Genomic DNA, 20938 nt, shown 5'->3' with positions numbered 1-20938 from the left:
AAGTTTCACAAGCAGTGAAACTTCCCTCTCTCTCTCTCTCTCTCTCTTCCCTTTTAATTTCTCTGTCTCTATCAAAAAATATATTTTTACATCTCTGTATATGCATATTTATGTATGTTAGGAAGAAAAAAACCCTAAAATGGTAACAGAATGATAACACAAAACACAATGCTATTTGTTTGTTTTACCAGAGTACTGCTCAGCTCTGGTTTATGGTGGTATGGGGAATTGAACCTGGCACTTTGTAGCCTCAGGCATGAGAGTCTCTGTGTAACCATTATGCTATCTACCCCTGCCCACAACACATAGTATTTGTATAGTAAGGTTATAAATTTTATTTAAGTGATAGTTTACTTCCTTCATTTTCTTTTTTGCTGCTGGGGATCTTACATCTGCATAATTCCATTGCTCTCAGTGAGCCCCCCCACCCCCTTTAACTTTAAGATAGAAAAAGGTAGAGATGTAGGGAAGGGGAGAAAGGGAGAAGGAGAAAAAGAGAAAGAGATGGAGAGAGAGAGCTATGTGGTGGTGGGAGGGAGAGACATAATAGAATTGTTCCACCATTTATGAAGCTTCCTTCGATGCTGTGCATGGTGCTTCCATGTGGTGCCAGGGGCTCCAACCTGGTCCTCATGCATGGTAAAGTGTGCTCTCTATTGGATGAGCTAGCTCTCTGCTCAGCTTTAATCACTTTATACAATGTACATATCTGAATTTTATCATTAGCAGAAAGAAAATATCCTTTAACTAGTCAAGAAATGAGTATCTGATCTTCATTTAGAATTCACAAGACATGAATTGTCTCTTCTTAAAAGTGAACTAGGTTGGGAGTCAGGCAATAGCATAGCCGGCTAAGTGCACATGGTGCAAAGTGCAAGGACTGGCGTGAGGATCCTGGTTTGAGCCCCTGGCTCCCCACCTGCAGGGGAGTCACTTCACAAGCAGTGAAGCAGGTCTGCAGGTGTCTATCTTTCTCTTCCCCTCTCTGTCCTCTCCTCCTCTCTCCATTTCTTTCTGTCGTAGCTAACAATGACAACATCAACAACAACAACAATAATAATAAAGAATGGGAACAGATCCCATTAAAAAAAAAGTGAACTTGATCAGTGGTGGGAGGGTGGGGGTGGATACTTCCACACTATACAGGAAAACACAAAAGAGAACTCTGAAAAAAAAAAGTAACTCTTAACCACAGGAAGGTGGAGAACACAATAATAGACACTACATACCCAGAAGATGTATCTAGTTAGCTTGTTCCTACTTTTGTCAACCAGTATTTTGGAGACTTCTTTGGGTATTCTGAAAAATCTTCACACTTTGGATAAAGTTAGTGTGGAGTTAGTCAACCAAGTTTAACAGTGCGGACACACAGCAGAGAATATGGAAATATGATCTAATCAGCGACAACTTATGACCAAAGCCTAAGAAATAAGCAAAAGGCCGCTGTGGATTGTGTACTCATCAGCTTTCTCTCAATAGGGCATTATCCCCAGTGAAGAATATTTATTTCTTCAAAAGCATGTATAAGCTAACTACTGGCTATAAAGAACTACCTGAGATGCTATGGCAAACACAAGCGTAATAAGGTGCAGCCATTCTCTTCACAGCATTTACAATCTGACATGAAGAGATATGATGTACCTATTAGAAATGTTTATCTAACATAATACAACAAAATCAAATGGTTAAGCGAGCTGTACAGATAAATATTTAAGGCACATACAGGAAAGAGCTGCTCACTATGGACTTAAGCAGCTGGGAAAGGCTTCAGGAAGAAAGGGACATCTGATAGCATAACAAGGGACACGAGGGTAGTCTAGGAATAGTCGTGAAGACGAGCTGTCACTGGGGTGGGAAAGGCAGTGCTGAGTCTGGACAGACCACAGTCCAGAATAACTATTAGGCAAGTAACAAGAAAAGGAAGGAAAGATAGATTCAGACAGATTCTGAATCCTCGTACAGATTCCTTTACCTCTCATTCTTCTGTTATGCCATTAACAGGTTAGGAACATACATACACACGCACACATATATGTATATATAGTGTCTGCCACATTGACTTTAAATACATATATATTAAAAGTCAATGTAGCAGACACTATACTGAGTATAACCTAATCTCATAGTAATCTTCCAAAGCAGGTTACATTACTCCTTTTTTTTTTTAAAGATTTTATTTACTTATGAGAAAGATAGGAGGAGAGAGAAAGAACCAGACATCACTCTGGCATATGTGCTGCCAGGGATCAAACTCAGGACCACGTGCTTGAGAGTCCGAAGCTTTATCACTGCGCCACCTCCCGGACCACACATTATTCCTTTTTTAAAGGCAGAAACTGAAATTAGATGGGACTAGGTGGTGGTGCACCTGGTTGAGTGCACATGCTACAATGTGCAAAGACCCAGGTTCAAACCCCCAGGTGTCCACCTGCAGGAGAAAAGCCTCAAGAGCAGTGGGGCAGTGCTGCAGGTGCCTCTCTTCCTTCCCATTTCCCCTCCCTTCTCGACTGTCTCTAGTCAACAAATTAATTATTGTTTTAAATGGAAAGAAAAGAAACAAATTAGTTAAACTGAGAAGTTAACTACTTTATCCAACATCACCAAGGTAAGCGACAGACATGGGATTTGAACTCAGACCTACTTGACTACAAAATCTAGGCTCTCTGACATCTTCCTAAGACACAGCTCTGATAATATCACTCTGAATTTGCCTCTTTCTCCCATCACAGAGCATTTCCCCCACCCTTTTAAACTATGCAGTGTCCCCAGGGTGATCTGCACATCTTAACCCACTGTGCTACCGCCCAACCCCATCCCCTGCACATCAAAGCCTGCTCTCAGAAGAGTAACTACAACCAAAATCAAAACAACTGCTAGCAGCATAGTCTACCTAGTGATATTTTCATTGTTAATAGAATCAGCTTTTAAGTCAGGAGAGGGAAGCCCTAACAAAAATCACCTAGTTGGACATATATTTAACCTTCTCAGAGGGTTAGGTCAAGGTCATATTTCAGTATAATCATTTCCCTAGCTTATACTTAAAGCTCACACAATATAAGTCTCACTTGTAAGAAATCCTGAAGGTATCCATGGAAGCCTAACCAATCAAAATCAGGGTAATGAAAGGCCAGATGTGGTTGCAGGTTTGCTTCAAAAAAGAACTACAAACTCTAGCATTTCACATTCTCAGCATATGACACAAGAAAGCCTATAGGAAACATATTTAACATTCAAATGGTTCAATGTTTTCATAACAGAAAGAGTGCCCCAAATATATACTTTCTAGTAAGTCTATAAAGTAATCCTTTACTTTCTCTGGGAACCAGGAGCTTTATCATTACTTTTCTCACCTTTTCCACAATGAAAGATTTCGCAGGTATCAAATGGCAAAAGTGTTATCTTTCAAAGGCACTGAAATGAAATTCACAAGGGATCTCCAAGTGCGTAAAGACAAGTGGGTAGAAGAGCATAGCCCAGACAGAGAGTGCTCCAGGGACTCACTGTGAAAACAGCCTTCACTGACTGTCTAGTTGCTGAAGCCAGAAGAAACGAATAGCTAGGTCAAAGAGCAACCCAATCACTTGAAAATTTCCCCACTAAATATATTAATGGGCCAAGAAATAAGGGTTTCAGAATGTAATTAAAAATGATGATTCAGGGAGTTGGGTGGTGAAGCGCAAGGACTGGCGGAAGGATCCCGGTTCGAGCTCCCGGCTCCCCACCTGCAGGGAAGTCACTTCACAGGTGGTGAAGCAGGTCTGTAGGTGTCTGTCTTTCTCTCCCCCTCTGTCTTCCCCTCCTCTCTCCATTTTTCTCTGTCCTATCTAACAATGACGACATCAATAACAATAATAACTACAACAACAATGAAAAACAACAAGGGCAACAAAAAGGAAAATAAATAAACAAATATAAAATTTTTTTAAATGATTCAAATTCAACGTAAGATAAATTTTAGTCCAGTTTAGAAAACATATTGCATTATGTTTTACACAGAAAATAAAGTGGCATTTTGGAAATAAAAGTGACATTGTCCATTCTTACCCAACAAAAGTTGCAATGTCACTTACTCTAAAAAATCACTTTCCAAGAAATTACCATCTCATCAGTGTTTTAATATGTATGTCAACTGGTATTAGGAACAGAACTCTTTTCAAAAAAAAGAAAAGGAGAATGTTTCTCTTACATATCTGGATGGCTCTTCTAAGTTCTGATCATTCATATTGGTAGGAACAATCCGGGTGGCCAGTGGTCCCTCTGCAAAAGGCTTTGGTAACTGGCCCCTGAACTCTGATGGAATGAACTGAAGTTGCCAACTGTGAGACACACAAATAAGGAGAGTAAGAAAAAACACAAGGATGACATTGCTAAACATACTTAAAATAAATATACAAAACAAAATTCATGTGAAAAACATTTCACTTGAAAAAAAACAACATATTTCTGTTAAAACTTCAGCCAGGAAGAATAAAGGCAGAGGTCACAATTCAGTCCAAAATTCACTGAGAAATTTTCAATTAGATATCTCTCAGCCCATGTCTCCAACCCTCAGCAGTGAAATTTGCCATGAGATGGTCATATCATAATAATCAACCAACCAGAAAATCACCATAGTTTATTGCTGATTATTACTGATTAGAGAGACTTAGAAAAATTAAAAGCAAATTCATTGGGTGTGTAGAGAAAAGAGTAAAATAGGTGGTCCAGGAGGTAGTTCAGTGGCTAAGGCACTAAACTTTCAAGCATGACGTCCTGAGTTCGATCCCTGGCAGCACATGTACCACATTGAGGTCTGGTTCTTTCTCTCTCTCCTGCTATCTTTCTAGTAAATAAATAAAATCTTTTAAAAAAGAAAAAAAAAGGAAAAAGAAAATGTAAGAACACACTACAGGAGAAATATCTTGTCCTGAATAATTGTAAAAAGTATCTTTAATTATGAAACTATTTCAAATGTAAAAGGCTGAGGCTAAAGTTAATACTGCAGAAACAAGTTTTAATTTAATCATTAACGACTGATATAGGATCTTTATCAATTGCAGGATGCCACCACTAACCAAGCTGCTAAGGCCAGTCCTTAAATGGAGCAACATGACTCAACTTGATTTCCCTTTCCCCTAAATAGAATGCTTCTCTGTACAAATTAAGCAAATATAAGACACTCCATAGCCTATGCTACCACATCCAGCAGCAGATGGTAGAAGGAAATCGGTGCAGATGTCTTAACCACAGAACTCCCAGTGTCCTTATGTTGGTGGAGCACTTTCTCTGTTGTTGGATGACAAACATTTCTTCTCTAAAAACAGCCTTCCACAGCTAGAGTTTCTCGACCACTTTTGGAAGTGGACTGATATTAATTCGTCACAGATATTTAGATCTGAATCTTCTCAAGGAGAGCCACTAGCTGGAGTCTATGGTCTCAAGAGGTTTTTATTAAGTCCCAAGGACTCTGTTAGGTGAGTGTAAGGTGCATAACCAGAAACAGCACTTGGTTTACTGAGCACAGTGCTGCCCCTACAGCACTCTAAGATGTTAACGATTCAAAAAACAGTTTTTGATACAAACTCCAAAACAGAAGGGAAAATTGGGAAGACATTGCCTCGGAACTGTTACTTTTATTCCTTGATTTTAAACTCTGGGAATTAAATGGCAACTTACTTATCAGGCAGAAGGAAGCTGCTGGGAAATCGATACCACTCTTTGCCTACACAGACGTTCACAGGTCTGCCTTCTGGGACAGTGTGGATGGCTGGGTCTGTAGCAATTCGGTAAAATTCAGGATACAAATCAAGGGGCCCATGATATCCTGGAAGGTAAGAAGGTTTGTGGAAGCCAAACATGAGTAAGATGGGCTTCTGACATTGCATTATAAGCATGTTAGTTGCCCACTGTAATCCATTCAAAATTTAAGCATGTGATGATCCCCAGCACCCCAGCAGGGAGTCAGCTCCAATAGTATAAAATGTCTCTAGTGGTCCGGGAGGTGGCGTAGTGATAAAGCTTTGGACTCTCAAGCAAGAGGTCCTGAGTTCGATCCCTGGCAGCACATGTGCCAGAGTGATGTCTGGTTCTTTCTCTCTCCTCCTGTCTTTCTCATAAATAAATAAAATCTTTTTAAAAAATTAATAAAACATCTCTATAGTTTAGAAGATAGCTAGAGCAGAGGGCTACTTTGCCAAAAATAATTTGCTTTCTTTACACCTTTGCATCTCTTTTATTTATTTTTTATTGTTGTTGTCATTATTATTATTGTTGTTATTAATGTCATTGTTGTTGGATAGGACAGAGAGAAATGGAGAGAGGAGAGGAGAGAAAGATAGACACCTGCAGACCTGCTTCACCACTTATGAAGCAAACCTCCCCCTCCAGCCCCCCCCCCCCGCAGGTGGGGAGCCGTGGGCTCAAACCCGGATCCTTATGCGGGTCCTTGCTTTTCACGGTATGTACATTTATTTTTTTTAATTTTTAAAAAATATTTATTTAATTTATTTATTCCCTTTTGTTGCCCTTGTTGTTTTATTGTTGTAGTTATTATTGTTGTTGTCGTTGTTGGATAGGACAGAGAGAAATGGAGAGAGGAGGGGAAGACAGAGAGGAGGAAGAAAGATAGACACCTGCAGACCTGCTTCACCGCCTGTGAAGCGACTCCCCTGCAGGTGGGGAGCCGGGGTTCGAACCGGGATCCTTATGCCAGTCCTTGTGCTTTGCGCCACCTGCGCTTAACCCGCTGCACTACAGCCCAACTCCCTGGCATGTACATTTAAACCTTAACCTGTTGCATTACCACCCAGCCCCCTGCACTTCTTTTAATGCATTCTCTTTGAGAAAGAGAGAGAGCACCGCTCTGTCATACATGGTACACAGGGCTTCACATGTGCAAGTTATGCTCTCTACCTGCTGAACCACCTCTCCAGACTCAATCTTTTAATATTCTGGATACAAATAATGATTACAAACAATAATATAATCATAGTAATTGAGCACCAAACTAGCATCCTGAACTGGACTTCTTTAAATTCTCCCTTTGAAAGGAAAGAAGGTGTGTGTGTGTGTGTGTGTGTGTGTATGGGGGGGTGGGTATTGGAAGTTGACTCAGCAGGAAGAACATATGCATTGCATTATGAGGTCCTGGGTTTGATCCCTGGCACCATAAATAACAGAGTGGAACACTGATCTCTCATATACATAGCAATAAAATAGTTCTTTAAATTAAAAGGAAATAAATAAACATTTGTAAGAAGGAGATGTAAGGTACCAGGTGATGGCACATCTGGTTGAGCGTACGTATTACCATGCACAAGGACCCAGGTTCAAGTCCCTGGTCCCCATCTGCAGGGGGAAATCTTCACAAGTGATAAAGTATAGCTGTAGGTGTCTATCTTTCTCTCCTTTTCTTTCCCTCTCCCTCTCTGTTTTATCAGATTAAATAAAGTTAAAAAGGAAAATGTAAGGGCTGGGAAGACAGCTTAATTGTTATGCAAACGACTTCATGCTGGAGGTTCTATGCTCCAGGGTTCAGTCCCTAACACTACCATAAGCCAGTGTTGACAGACTGGGAAAACACAAAGTAAAACTTGTTCTGGGGTTGGTATACTATACCACAGCACAGGACTCTGGGGAGGAAGGAAAAGAGAATGGGGGGTGGGGTGGTGGTTGAGCAATCTTGGGGGTCCTAAGTTGGGGGGTGAGATTGCTCTACAGACACCTATCAAGAGGAGACAGGAAATTACATCCATGTGTCTACAACTGTACTATAAATCCCGTACTGAAAATTTTAATTAAAAAAGAAAAAGCTAGAATTGAATAGTACCCTGGTAATACTACTACGACTAATTTGTTTTACAAAGGGAAAAAAATAATCAATAAAATGGGGCTGGGGGGAGGCACACCAGGTTAAGCACATATAGTAGGAAGTGCAAGGAGTTGCGCAAGGATCCTGGTTCGAGCCCCTGGCTCCCCACCTGCAGGGAGGTTGCTTCACAAGTGGTGAAGCAAGTCTGCAGGTGTCTTTCTTTCCCTCACTCTATCTCCCCCTACCTTTCTCAATTTCTATCCTATCCAATAATAATAATTTTTTTAAAAAAGGAAAAATGGCCTCCAGAAGCAGTGGATTTATAGTGCAGGCACCAAGCCCCAGAAATAAAAAAAATAATAATCAATAGGAGTAGAAAAAAGAGGGACCAGGTGGTCCCGGAGGTGGCACAGTGGATAAAATGTTGGACTCTCAAGCATGAGGTCGTGAGTTCAATCCCCGGCAGCACATGTACCAGAGTGATATCTGGTTCTTTCTCTCTCCTCCTATCTTTCTCATGAATAAGTAAATAAAATAAAATAAAAAAAGAAAAGAAAAAAGAGGGACCAGGCAATAGTGCACCTGGTTGAGTATGCATGTTATAATGCACAAGGAACTGGGTTCAAGTGCCCAGTCCCTACCCACAGGAGGGAAGGTTCACTGGCAGTGAAGCAGTGCTACAGATGTCTCTCATTTTCTCTCCCTATTTTCTCTAATCTTTTTCAATTTCTCTGTCTTGTTAAAGAGAAACAGAGAGAGAGAGAAAGAAAGAAGAAAAAAAAAACTATTTAATTACATAAAAGGAATTCTCAGTCTTCTCAGTCTGAAAATAAAGATGTTAATCCACCAGTTCTTCTATTCAGTTGAACTATATTAAGCAATTACACATAAAATAAAGCCCAGAGTGAAGTGTCTGATGGCTACAGCATATGATATTCTCAGTGCATCTACCTCTAAACAGTGCCACAGACCGAGAAAAGGATAAGAGCCCAAACAGGAAGACTGTTCCTAAAGCCATCCAATTCGATGTCACGGTGTAATGTTCCAGGCGGTATCGTTGAAACACAAAGTGGTAACATTTCTAGAAGTAAAGAAATCGTTACTGAAAAACAAAGATATACTTTAAAGGATAGACATAATCACAGCATATCACAGTAATACCGGAGCAAAGAAATTCTACCAACGGCGTGAGCATTTGCAAACACTTAGTAAGGTACTCACTCAAATTCTAAGGTTAAAGCAAACTGTACTTAGGAAAACTACTTGGATATTTCTCTCTCTCTCTCTCTTTTTTTTTTTTTTTGCTTTCAGAGTTATCGCTAGGGCTTGGTGCTGGCATCACGAATCCACTACTCCTGGTGGCCATTTTTTCCTATTTTATTGATAGGAGAGAAGAGGGGAGATAGAGAGGAGGTGGAGGTCGAAAGGGAGAAAGATAAGACACCTGAAGACCTGCTTCACCAATCATCAAGTGTCTCTCCTGTGGGTGGGGAGCAAGAAGCTCGAATCAGGAACCTTGTGCTGGTCCTTGAGCTTCATACTATGTGCACTTAAGCTGGTGCTCCACCACCCAGTCCCAATATTTCCCTAGTGTTTAAATTCATTAATAATTTTAAAATGTATAAATAAAAATGATTTTTGTAGTATTGATATAGGAAGTATTTCATTTTGATTTGATATGAGAATCAACCTTTATGTATCTTACCAATAACTTTTCCTTAGAATTTTCAGTATAGTTTGAGCCTCCAGCTCCCCACCTGCCGGGGAGTTGCTTCACAGGTGGTGAAGCAGGTCTGCCGGTGTCTCTCTTTCTCTCCCCGTCTTCCCCTCCTCTCTCCATTTCTCTTTATCCTATCCAACAACAACGACATCAATAACCACAACAATGTTAAATAACAAGGGGAACAAAAGGGAAAAATATATATATATAAAGAATTTTCAGTATAGGCACAGCAAGACAGCTCTATTGGATAGTATGCTTCCTTTGTCATGGGCACAACCCAGATTCAAGCTTGGCCCTTACTGCACTGAAGGAAGCTTCAGCACTGTGGTATCTCTCTATCTATGTCTGTCTGTCTATTTGGAAAAGTCAGTCTGAAGTAGTGAAGCCCCAGTGATAGCAAGGGGAGAAAAATGTCAGTAGGAACAAAAATGGTTCCTAAACAAGCAAGAAGAAAAAAGAATTCTCATACAACATTAGGAAAATGCTATCAATTACCTGCTAAACTACAAATTAAATGAGTATTATAATGCATACACATGTTTCTGCTATCTTTAAGTATCTTTTTTTTTTTGCCTCCAGGGTTATTGCTGGAGGCTCGGTGCCAGCACTACGAATCCACTGCTCTTGTGGTCATTCTTTTGATTTTTTTTGATAAGACAGAGACAAGTTGAGAGAGGAGGGGAAGATAGAGAGAGGGAAAGACAGACACTTGCAGATGTGCTTCACTGCTTGTGAAGCGACCGGAGCCTAAATTCCCCAGCGAGTCTCCGAGCGAGTCCTTGCACTTGTGCGATGTGCAACCTCGTGCGCCACCGCCCGGCCGCCTGAGTATCTTCCCATTAGATTTCTTTCTTTCTACCATTTTCTCCTATACTACTTCTGGAAAGTTATTTTGCGAAATATAATAATTACTACTAAAAAGGCTTGAACTCCTCTTATACTTGGGGAATCATTTTAAGCCTTGGTTTTCTGTCCACTTGTTTTACTTGTTTCCATTCTTTGCCTGCACCACGAATCCACTGCTCCTGGTGGCCATCTTTTCCCCCCGATTGTTGTTGATCGATAGGACAGAGAGAAACTGAGAGAGGAGAGGAAGACAGAGAGGGGCAGAGAAAGACCCCTACAGACCTGCTTCACCGCTTGCGAAGCAAGCCCCCTGTAAGTGGGGAGCTAGGGGATCGAAGCCAGTCCTTGTGCTTCGCACTATGTGCGCTTAACCTGCTGCGCCACTGCCCGGCACCAATTCTTTTTTTTTTTTCTGTTTTTTTTTTTAAGAATTTTTTTAACTTTTTAAAAAAATTTATTTATTCCCTTTTGTTGCCCTTGTTTTATTGCTGTAGTTATTGACGTCGTTGTTATTGGATAGGACAGAGAGAAATGGAGAGCGGAAAGGAAGAGAGAGACACCTACAGACCTGCTTCACCGCTTCTGAAGTGACTCCCCTGCAGGTGGGGAGCCAGGGGCTCAAACCCGGATCCTTGTGCCCGTCCTTGTGCGGGTCCTTGCACTTTGTGCCACGTGCGCTTAACCCGCTGCGCTACCGCCCGGCTCCCGCACCTGCATTTCTTAATTGTAGGTTCTAGTTCACAGTCACTGCTTTCACATGATGGGAATGTCATAATGTACCTTTAGTCTATTTATACTTGCAGAAATAAACATTTAACTGTGAAACTGTTTTTTAAAAGGAAAGAAATTAAGAAACTAAAGGGTGCTAGGCAGTGGCATGCTTGGAAGAGTTCAAGGAACCGGGTTCAACACCCCCCACACACACACTCCCCACCTTGGGGGGGGGGGGACGCTTCATGAGCAGTGAAGCAGGTCTTCAGGCATCTTTCTCCCCCTCCACTTCCCTTCCTCTCTCAATGTCTCTGTGTCTTATCCAATAAAAAAGAAGAAGAAAAAAAGGCAAAAAAAGGCCGCCGGGAGTGGTGGATTTGTAGTGCCAGCACAGAACCCCATCGATGAGCCTGGTGACAAAAAAAAAAAAACAGTAGATAATCGAAACATGTAAAATAATTTATACTAGCATTACTTGTAATATTGAAATAAGAAATCAACCTAAATTATAACATGAATTATATCTAATTCAATGTTATATGTTGCATAGCTGCATTATATACACTACATTCAGAACTTTATACTGCTGTTAAAATTATGAATATAGATAGAGCAACATAGAGAATGCTATAATGTATTATTAAAAGGGACATAAAGTTATAGGCACACTTAGATTGCAACCATAATAAGGCATGATATGTGATAAACAAAAGTACTGGTGGGAATTTTTGTTAGAGTAGTAGGATTAAAGTTTCTTTGTTTTTGTTTTTTGTTCTTGCCTCCAGGGTTATTGCTGGGGCTCAGTGCCTGCACTAGGAATCCACTGCTCCTGGAGGCTATTTTTTCCCATTGTGTTGCCCTTCTTGTTATTATTGTTGCTATTGTTGACTCTCAGATTAAATTTTCTTTTACTGCTTTCTAAATTATCTCAGTGTAAAAAAAAATCTCAATGTTCAACTGTTAATATAATTTAAATTATTTTTTAAAACTATAATCTGAACATAAATGACCCTTAAAAGCCTTATGATATCTCAAAAAAAAGTCTTATGTTAGATGAGAGAAGCTAGTCACAAAAAAATCACACATTTTATGATTCCATTAATAGGTAATGTCCAGAGTAGACAGCTGTTTATGACTGATAACATATGGGAGAAGGGATGACAACAACTAAAGGGGTTTTTGGGGAGACTGAAAACATTTTAAAATTGACCATGGTGGTGACGACAGGTATATGTGAATATTCTAAAAGCAATTTAATTGCATATTTTAAATGAGTAAACTGTATGGCTTATAAATTATATCTTCAGATCTGTTAAGGAAAAAAAAAAAGGAGTCAGGCGGTAGCGCAGCGGGTTAAGCACAGGTGGCACAAAACATAAGGACCAGTGTAAGGATCCCAGTTCAAGCCCCCGGCTCCCCACCTGCAGAGGAGTCACTTCACAAGTGATGCAGCAGGTCTGCAGGTGTCTTTCTCTCCCCCTCTCTGTCTTCCCTTCCTCTCTCCATTTCTCTCTGTCCTATCCAACAACGATGACATCAACAACAACAACAATAGTAACTACAAAAATAAAACAAGGGCAACAAAAGGGAATAAATAAATAAATATTTTTTTAAAAAAAGAAAAAAAATCCTTAACTTTAATTCTGCCAATGGCAAATATTTATAGAGGTCAAGAAAAGTGTCTGTACAGAAGTTTCTTATGCCATAAATACGTAGCTATTCAAGATCAGCTCTAACAGGGAACTGACTTGGATAGGTTTTATACAGTGTCCCATACAAGCAATTGCCTAATGTTAGTTATCCCAATTACTTGGATAAGTTTTATTCTGCTCTTAGACCTAAAGAGTAGACGTCCTACTAGTTCTGCTGTGGTGCCTCTATTCTGTAAGAGGGCCACACAATGATACAAGCTTTCTTTTTAAATAGCAGCTGGTTTCTTACTGCCAACAGAGGCAAACCAACAAACAAATTAACACTGCAAATATGTAACTAGAAATATGAGCATGATTAAGAGGTAATCAATCAGTTCATAAAAGCTTTAATAATATGGCCTGAAGCAGGTTGAATGTATGGTTAAATTATCTTAAGTGAAAGCATTCTGTCGTTTTCATGTAAGGTCTGTGAGCAATTTAAAAAGTGAACAGAGGCCTGGGAGGTGGTACAGTGACCAATTTGTGCAGGAAATCTTGAGTTTTATCCTTGGCATTATGAATACCAGAATGTTGCTCTGATTCTCCTTCTTTCTCATGTTAATAAATAATTAAAAAAAAAAAAGTTAAACAGATTAAGCAGATAATACATTTCCCTAAAACTCACCTGAAGTGCAGAAAGAGCCACAGCACCACAGAGACATATAAGTGGATATACAGGGAAAAGAAACCTCTCCTCTTTGTGAGGCTGGGTGAAGAAAATAAAAAACCAAATATACATTGGAGCCAGAGTAAGCCAAAATGGGTGGCCTAAATTCTGAACTGCAAGACACAGAAAAAAATTCACATTTCACTATGTTGGAATAAAACAACATATTTAGTTTCAATATCTTCTTGACCTCAAATGTGGGAGATCAAGAAGTGAGTTTATGTTATGCTTTTGGCTAGTCTCAGAACTGTTAAGTCACAGTGGCAAGACTCATTAGAAGAGTCTCCCTGCCCCCATCCAATAGAGAAATTATTAAGTTCAATTACCCACTCACCTGACTTTTGTGCTCTGGTAGAGCAGTTGGTGTTGCTAAGGTGTATCTTGATGTCAGTCCAGCTTTTGCCATGTGGATTTGCTCAGTGTAGACAAAGGCACCCACAAAATGTTTTAAGTCTTATAGTAACATTTTTGAGGAAATGAAGTGTTCTAAAATTCACACTTTCTCCTGTACATTAAAAAAGAGCCAAGTATAAAGAGGTAAATATTCCTTAGCTCTCCCCTCAAGAGATTTAACATCCAGAGAGGTCTAGTACAGGCTTTCCTCTCTATACTAAAGGAGAACACTCTTATTTGGTGTGATTTGGTAGGTTATTTTTTGAGTCTATGAATACTCAAAAGAATTTTTTATATAGATTAGTGGTAGTCTTGCCAGACCCCAGAAAATAAAGCAGTAAATCATACCAAATAGGGAGTCAGGTGGTAGCACAGCAGGTTAAGCGCACATGGCGCAAAGAACAAGGGCTGGCTTAAGGATCCCAGTTCAAGCCCCTGGCCCCCCACCTGTAGGGGAGTTGCTTCACAGGTGGTGAAGCAGGTCTGCAGGTGTCTGTCTTTCTCTTCTGCTCTCTGTCTTCCCCTCCTCTCTCCATTTCTCTCTGTCCTATCTAACAAAGAGAACAACAACAATAACTACAGCAATAAAGAAAAACATCAAGGGCAACAAAGGGGGAAATAAATAAATAAATAAATAAATAAATATTTTTTAAAAAATCACACCAAATAGTAGTATTCTGCTTTCAGATATCACAGGAGCCCTATACTGGATATGGCTAACACAAAAACAAAAGTCAGGTGAATGGATAAGAGAGTTTAATAACTTCTACACTGAATACAAGTAGGAAAAAAAACTTCTCTCTAATGAGTCCTGCCATTGTGTCTATAGAATCTGGACAGTAACCAAAAGCATAACAAAAACTAATGTTTTGGTTTTTAGTTTCTATGTTGTCCAGTATGCTAATCTTCTTTCTTAAACATCAGTTGGTTTGGTCAAATAGCTATAAGTCATAGCAAAGGAAAAAGGTTGAACTCTTAGCCTACTGCTGGTTTTCATCAAGCCAATAATGACAGAAAGTATATTTCAAAGCAGATTTCAAGACACTTTATTATTGTTATTATTTTTAACCAGCTAGGCTCTGAATTAAAATAAGAGTCCGGGGATTGAACCTGGGACCCTGGGGCCTCAGGCATAAAAAGCTTTTAAAAAAAAAAAAAAAACCTATCTACTATGTTATCTCCCCAATTTAAAATACTTTTAAAGGAAACTTACTGACTACATTTTTTTTTTCATTCTAGCCTGCAATACCCATCCACCCTGAATCCCAAATTGGAACTAAAACATGTACTTAAAGCATGTGAAAGAATTAAAAGAATTTAATGAACACTAAGACCCAAGCACCTGCTGGAAAGTTCCTGTGGTTAGGTACATGAACACTGAGTGATAAGTCTGCAACCCACAGTGAAGGCTATCTCCTGCTGTGCTTACATTAGTGATAATGAGCAGCCCAGAAACCACTGGCAAGGGTAGATAGACAGCACCCCCTGGTGTCCTGTGTCTACAATGAGCAAGTTCAGATGATAAAATCAGGACAGTCCTGGAGGGGCACCTTAGCAACAGCAAATTTAGCATTCCAAGTTATCTCTGTCTTTGCAGAGAGAAATCAAAATTCTTGAACTATGATAAGTTTCTTTTTAAAACTTTCCACCCTAAGATTTTATCATGAGATTTTTGGGTTGTAATACAGAAAGTATTTTAGTTGGAATTTTCTTAATTGTAAGAAAATAAATCTGTCATTTACAAGTAAATAGTTGTTTTTCTCTTTTGTATCTTAAAGCCTAACAATGAATATTGTAAATATGGGCTGAAATTTTGAATGCCTTTCAACACACATAAAAGCATAAAGAAAAAACAAGCATTTGTTTTACTACTAAGTGGTCGGTCATGTGAGTATATATCACACATTTTAAAATCAAAATTGGGTTTAAACTGTAGAGAACAACTTAATGTACTATTTTTATACCTACATCACAAGCATTTCCAAATTTTCCACAAGCATCAAATATATTTATAATTACAAAAAAGTGAATTTTCAAAAAAAAAAAAGTGATCCTTAAGATATAAATAAGTGGAGGAATGTGTTAACATTTCAAGGGAGCAAAGAGTTGACTCCAAAGGTAGGACACTATGCAAGATGAAATAAAGGGCTGGGAGGCATCTCACCAAACAGAGCTCACACTTTATCCATGCACAAGGACCCAGGTCTAACTGTACTGGGAAGGCTTTACAAGTGGCGGAGCAGTGCTGTGGTGTTTCTCCTTCTCAATCTCTCTCTCTCTCTCTCTCTCTCTCTGGCTCTCCCTCCCTCTTTGGCTCTCACCCTCTATATAAAAGGAAAAAAAAAAAAAAAGAGTTCACCAGGAACATTGGAATTGTATGAGCACAGAGCCCCAGCAATAAACCTGACAGGGAAAAGGAAGAGGACAAGGAGGCAGAGGAGGAGGATGTCAAAGAGGAAAAGGGTGAGAGGGAGGAAGAGGTGAAAAAGAAAGGGGAAAAAGGAGGAAGGGAAGAAAAAGGAAGAAGAAGGAGGAGGAGGAGGAGGGGAGAGAGAGGAGGGGGAGGAGGAGGGGGGAGGAGGAGGAGGATGGGGAGGAGGAGGAAGGAAGGGGAAGGAGAAGTAGAAGGAGATGGAAGAGAATAAGTTACTTGATTTCTTTAAGAAATCTTCGGGGGGGGGGTGAGGAGAAATACTCTTAAAAAGGCAGTGAAGGGGGGTCGGGCGGTGGCGCAGTAGGTTAAGCGCATGTGGCGCAAAGCACAAGTATCGGCCTAAGGATCCCGGTTCGAGCCCCCGGCTCCCCACCTGCAGGGGAGTCGCTTCACAGGCGGTGAAGCAGGTATGCAGGTGTCTATCTTTCTCTCCCCCTCTCTGTCTTCCCCTCCTCTCTCCGTTTCTCTCTGTCCTATCCAACAACGAATAGCGTCAACAATGGCAATAATAATAACCACAAGGAGGCTACAACAACAAGGGGAAAATGGCCTCCAGGAGCGGTGGATTCATGGTGCAGGCACCGAGCCCAGCAATAACCCTGGAGGGGAAAAAAAAAAAAAAAAAGGCAGTGAAGGAACATGGGGAAATAGCATAATGGTTATGCAAAAAGATTGAGGCTCCAAAATCAGGTTCAATCACTGCCATAAGTCAGAACTGAGCAACAGAGCATAGGACTTAGACAGGAAATTCCAGGTTTGATGCCTGGCATCATATATGCCAGAGCTTCTTTCTCTCTCTCTCTCTTGTCAAAATAAACACAGATTACAAAACAAAACACCATAATGGCATTATGGCTATGATAAAATGAAGCAAAGCTGACTCTAAAGGCTGCACTCATTGTCTTATACACTACCAAAGCAAGCTCTTTCTTAAAAGACTGACACACACACACACAGAGAGAGAAAACCAGAACATTACTTTAATATATGCAGTGTCAGAGATTGAACTTAGGACCTCATGACTTCAAATCTATTGCTTTAGTCACTGTGCTGCTACCTGGGCTGCCAGAGGGAACTCTTAATAACCATAAATAGTAGAAAAGAAAAATGGAGGGTGGTGGGGTGGAGGCGTCATATGGCAACCAAATCAGATTGAAAAATCTGAAATTTCATCTCTCTCCTAAAGTCATATGAATTTCTGTTCATAAAAGAAACTACAACACTAGATGATCAGAGACAGGGCAACTAGAGAAAACAGTTGCTGGGCAGTACAGACTCAGAACAAGCAAAATAAATGACAAGTCAAAGTCAAATTTGGGGGAAATCCCTGCTGGGTTTAGTTTTCAAATTTTTGGCTGAAGCAATTTCCCAAAGAATGTTTGCCTCTAGCACTGATTATCTTAAGCAACTTAACCATCTTACACACTTCTTAAAAAAAAAAAAAAAAACACCTCAAATGGATTTATCTCCTGAGATTTTACTAATGATTTTGTCTCCCTGCTAGCTCTGCATATGACACTGGCTTCCTCACTCACAGGGATAAGTATAAGACTCTTCATTGGCCAGGGAGGTAACTCTGCTAGTTAGAGCACAGGACTTGCCCTCCTTGGGGTCCAGATTTGAACCCCAGAACCATCACATGTTAGAACTGAGTAATATTCTGTTCTCTCTCAGTTTCTTGCTCAGAAAAATAAATAAGTGGTTAAAGTAAATCTTTAAATATATTTTTTAAAATAAATAAATAAATATTGCTCATCCATCTATCCAGAGCCAGGATCTGTATACAAAAAAGGTGAAAAGTCAGTGAGCCAATCATTTCCATTGTGCCACCTCCCAGGCCACAGTGAGCCAATCAGAAGAAATGGAGAATGGAATATGTGGATTCTTTTTTCACTTCTTGGTATGCACTGTTACTTGTTCTCCACCCCCCAATCTACCATCTTTTATGCTACTCACCATGAAATCTCTGCAGTAGGTATTCCATAAGAGAAGTCAGAGGCAAGACCAGCAGAGCCAAAGCAAAAGCTACATTGAAATTCAGAAATCCATTAATTAAATAGAAATACCAGGGTTCTGTACCTGAGGGAAACAAAGAGATGAGAAATCATTAGTCAATGCCTCTGTTGCCTCTTATGGGGCTTGACTCATAGTGTTCTTTGACCAAGTAATGATGATCCAATGCCTCAAGTCAGTTCACAGCCCACTCTCTTTCAATGCTCGGTCACATACAGGGAGCACAAGAACAGATAACAAGGAGAGGGCGGAATTGGCTGTGACAATTTAAAAATCAAGTTTCAACTATTTAGCTGTGTATTCTATACTGACCACTCTAACTAGTCCAAGTGGGACTAATACCATTTCAGGGCAACCACATGCTTTTTAAATGATGTGGTATTGTGATTTGTGATGAGTATGTATTTGGTCTGTGTCCTTATACCTGACACAGAATTCCTAACACTCTTGGAAATTCCTAAGTGCTAAAAAATATTAAGATGCCTTCTTATATTAATGAGGCAAATTTTGGGAAATCCCTAGGTAAACTAAGGATGGTTGCCAGGGGGACCAATCTTGTTCTTAGAGGGTTGGCACTCTTGGTTCCTCTTCCCACCTCATCAAGGAGGGGGAAGGGGTTGACAATAGAATTCATTTCCCATGGTCAATAATTTCATCAGCCTATGCCTATGCAAAGAAGCCTCAAGGGAACTGGGCAGTAGTGCAGCCGGTCAAGAGTAGGTGGCGCAAAGCGCAAGGACTGGCATGAGGATCCCGGTTCCAGTTCCCCGGCTCCCCACCTGCAGGGGAGTCGCTTCACAGGCGGTGAAGCAGGTCTGCAGGTGTCTACCTTTCTCTCCCCCTCTCTGTCTTCCCCTCCACTCTCCATTTCTCTCTGTCCTATCCAACAATGACATCAATAACAACAACAATAAAAAAAACAAGAGCAACAAAAGGAAATAAATATTTTTTAAAAAACAAAACAAAGAGGCCTAAATAAAAATCCAAGAGGTAAGGTGTTGGAGAGTTCCTGGGCTGATACACACACAGATGTTGAACTCAGTGATCGTGGAAGCTTCTTGCCCCTTCCCACACCCCTCATGCACCTCCTCTTCCATCTGGCCCTTCACCTTCATCCTTTATAATAAACATGTAAACATAAGCAATTGTTTCACTGACTCCTAGGAGCCACTATAGCAAATGAATCAAACCAGACGCAAAGGCTAAACGATCTTCCAATGTAAGCACAGGTGACAACCTAAATTTGTGACTGGTGTGGGAGGTCCAGGGAGGGGTACACAGTAGTCTCACAGAACTGAGCCCTTAACTTGTGGGATGTACTGCTAACTCTAGGTAGATAGTGTCAGAACTGAGTTAACTACTTAGTGATGTTGGAAAAAACATACCACATACTTAGAAATACAGAGTCGTGTTCAGCAAAAAACAATCAAAATACCATTTGGGTTTAATTAATAACATTTTGCAGATTAAAGGAAAGGATAATAAATGAGGGGCTGGGTGGTCGTGCACCCAAAAGAATATGTTACTATGCACAAAGACCAGGGTTTGAGCCCCCGCTCCTCAACTATAGGGGGAATATTTATTTATTTATTTATGAGAAACATAGAAGGAGACAGAAAGAGCCAGACATCACTCTGGCACATGTGCTGCTGAGGACCTCATGCTTAAGAGTCCGATGCTTTGTTCACTGTACCACCTCCCGGACCTATAGGGGGAATTTTACAAGTAGTGAAGCAGTGCTGTAGGTCTTTCTATTTCCCCCTCCCTTCAATTTCTCTCTGTCCTAATACTTAAAAAAAAAAAGGAAAGGAAAGGAAAGGAAAGGAAAAAATGGCCATTGGGAGTGATGGATTCAAAATGCTGGCACCAAGCCCCAGTGATAATTTAAGTAATAATTTAAATGAAATTTAATTAAATAACAATAGTAATACTAGTATTAAGAGAAACTTAGTCTGAACTAATTGGGCCTCTGCTATTTTTTTCTTTTTCTTTTCTTTTTTTTTTTTTACAACCTCTGCCATTTTCTTTTTTAAAATAGTTATTTATTTACTTATTTCCTTTTGTTGTCCTTGTTGTTTTATTGTTGTAGTTATTGTTGTTATTGATATTGTTACTGTTGTTGGATAGGACAGAGAGAAATGGAGAGAGGAGGGGAAGACAGAGAGAGGGTGAGAAAGACACCTGCAGACCTGCTTCACCGCCCATGAAGTGACTCCCCTGCAGGTGGGGAGCCGGGGCTCGAACTGGGATCCTTCAGCCAGTCCTTGTGCTTTGCACCTCGTGCACTTAACCTGCTGCACTACCGCAGACTACCAACCTCTGCCATTTTCTTCTCACCTTCAACTCTAGTACCTTTTCCCTTAACATAGCCAAGCACTATTGTACAGTCATGTATGGAAGGGACCCAGTGTTTGATACAAACCCAGACTCTGCTCAGAAGTGCTGAGGATTCAGAGCAAGACAAAATGACCAAAAACACAAGCCTTGCTCACACATACTTTGATTCTTTAACTCAAAATCCTTAAACCCAAAAGATGAGAAACAGTCTCCCTCTGCACATTTAGCAGGTTTTTCATCTGTTCTTCCCCTCTGTGTGATTACTTCAATCAGGCAGTGAATGACACATGCGGGTTTTAATCACTGTGTTGTGACACCCGCCTTGCACCGCAGC

General features: G+C 40.2%; 1 protein-coding gene across 2 annotated transcripts in view; it reads right to left on the bottom strand.

The window, feature by feature from the left end:
• ALG9 (ALG9 alpha-1,2-mannosyltransferase) overlaps window positions 1-20938 on the bottom strand; it is an 86803-nt gene that overhangs the window by 43176 nt on the left and 22689 nt on the right. For both annotated transcript variants that reach the window (XM_060180079.1, XM_016195384.2), the window contains exons 9-13: window positions 18211-18333; window positions 13386-13540; window positions 8741-8870; window positions 5656-5803; window positions 4187-4316 (exon numbers count right to left, since the gene is read on the bottom strand). In XM_060180079.1, the coding sequence (XP_060036062.1) occupies window positions 4187-4316; window positions 5656-5803; window positions 8741-8870; window positions 13386-13540; window positions 18211-18333 (686 nt within the window). The remainder of the gene's footprint in view (window positions 1-4186; window positions 4317-5655; window positions 5804-8740; window positions 8871-13385; window positions 13541-18210; window positions 18334-20938) is intronic.

The sequence above is a fragment of the Erinaceus europaeus genome, chromosome 20 (assembly GCF_950295315.1).
Source record: "Erinaceus europaeus chromosome 20, mEriEur2.1, whole genome shotgun sequence".
Taxonomy (NCBI): Eukaryota; Metazoa; Chordata; class Mammalia; order Eulipotyphla; family Erinaceidae; genus Erinaceus; species Erinaceus europaeus.
The sequence above is the reverse complement of the archived record's forward strand: the minus strand, read 5'-3'. Positions and strand labels throughout refer to the sequence as shown.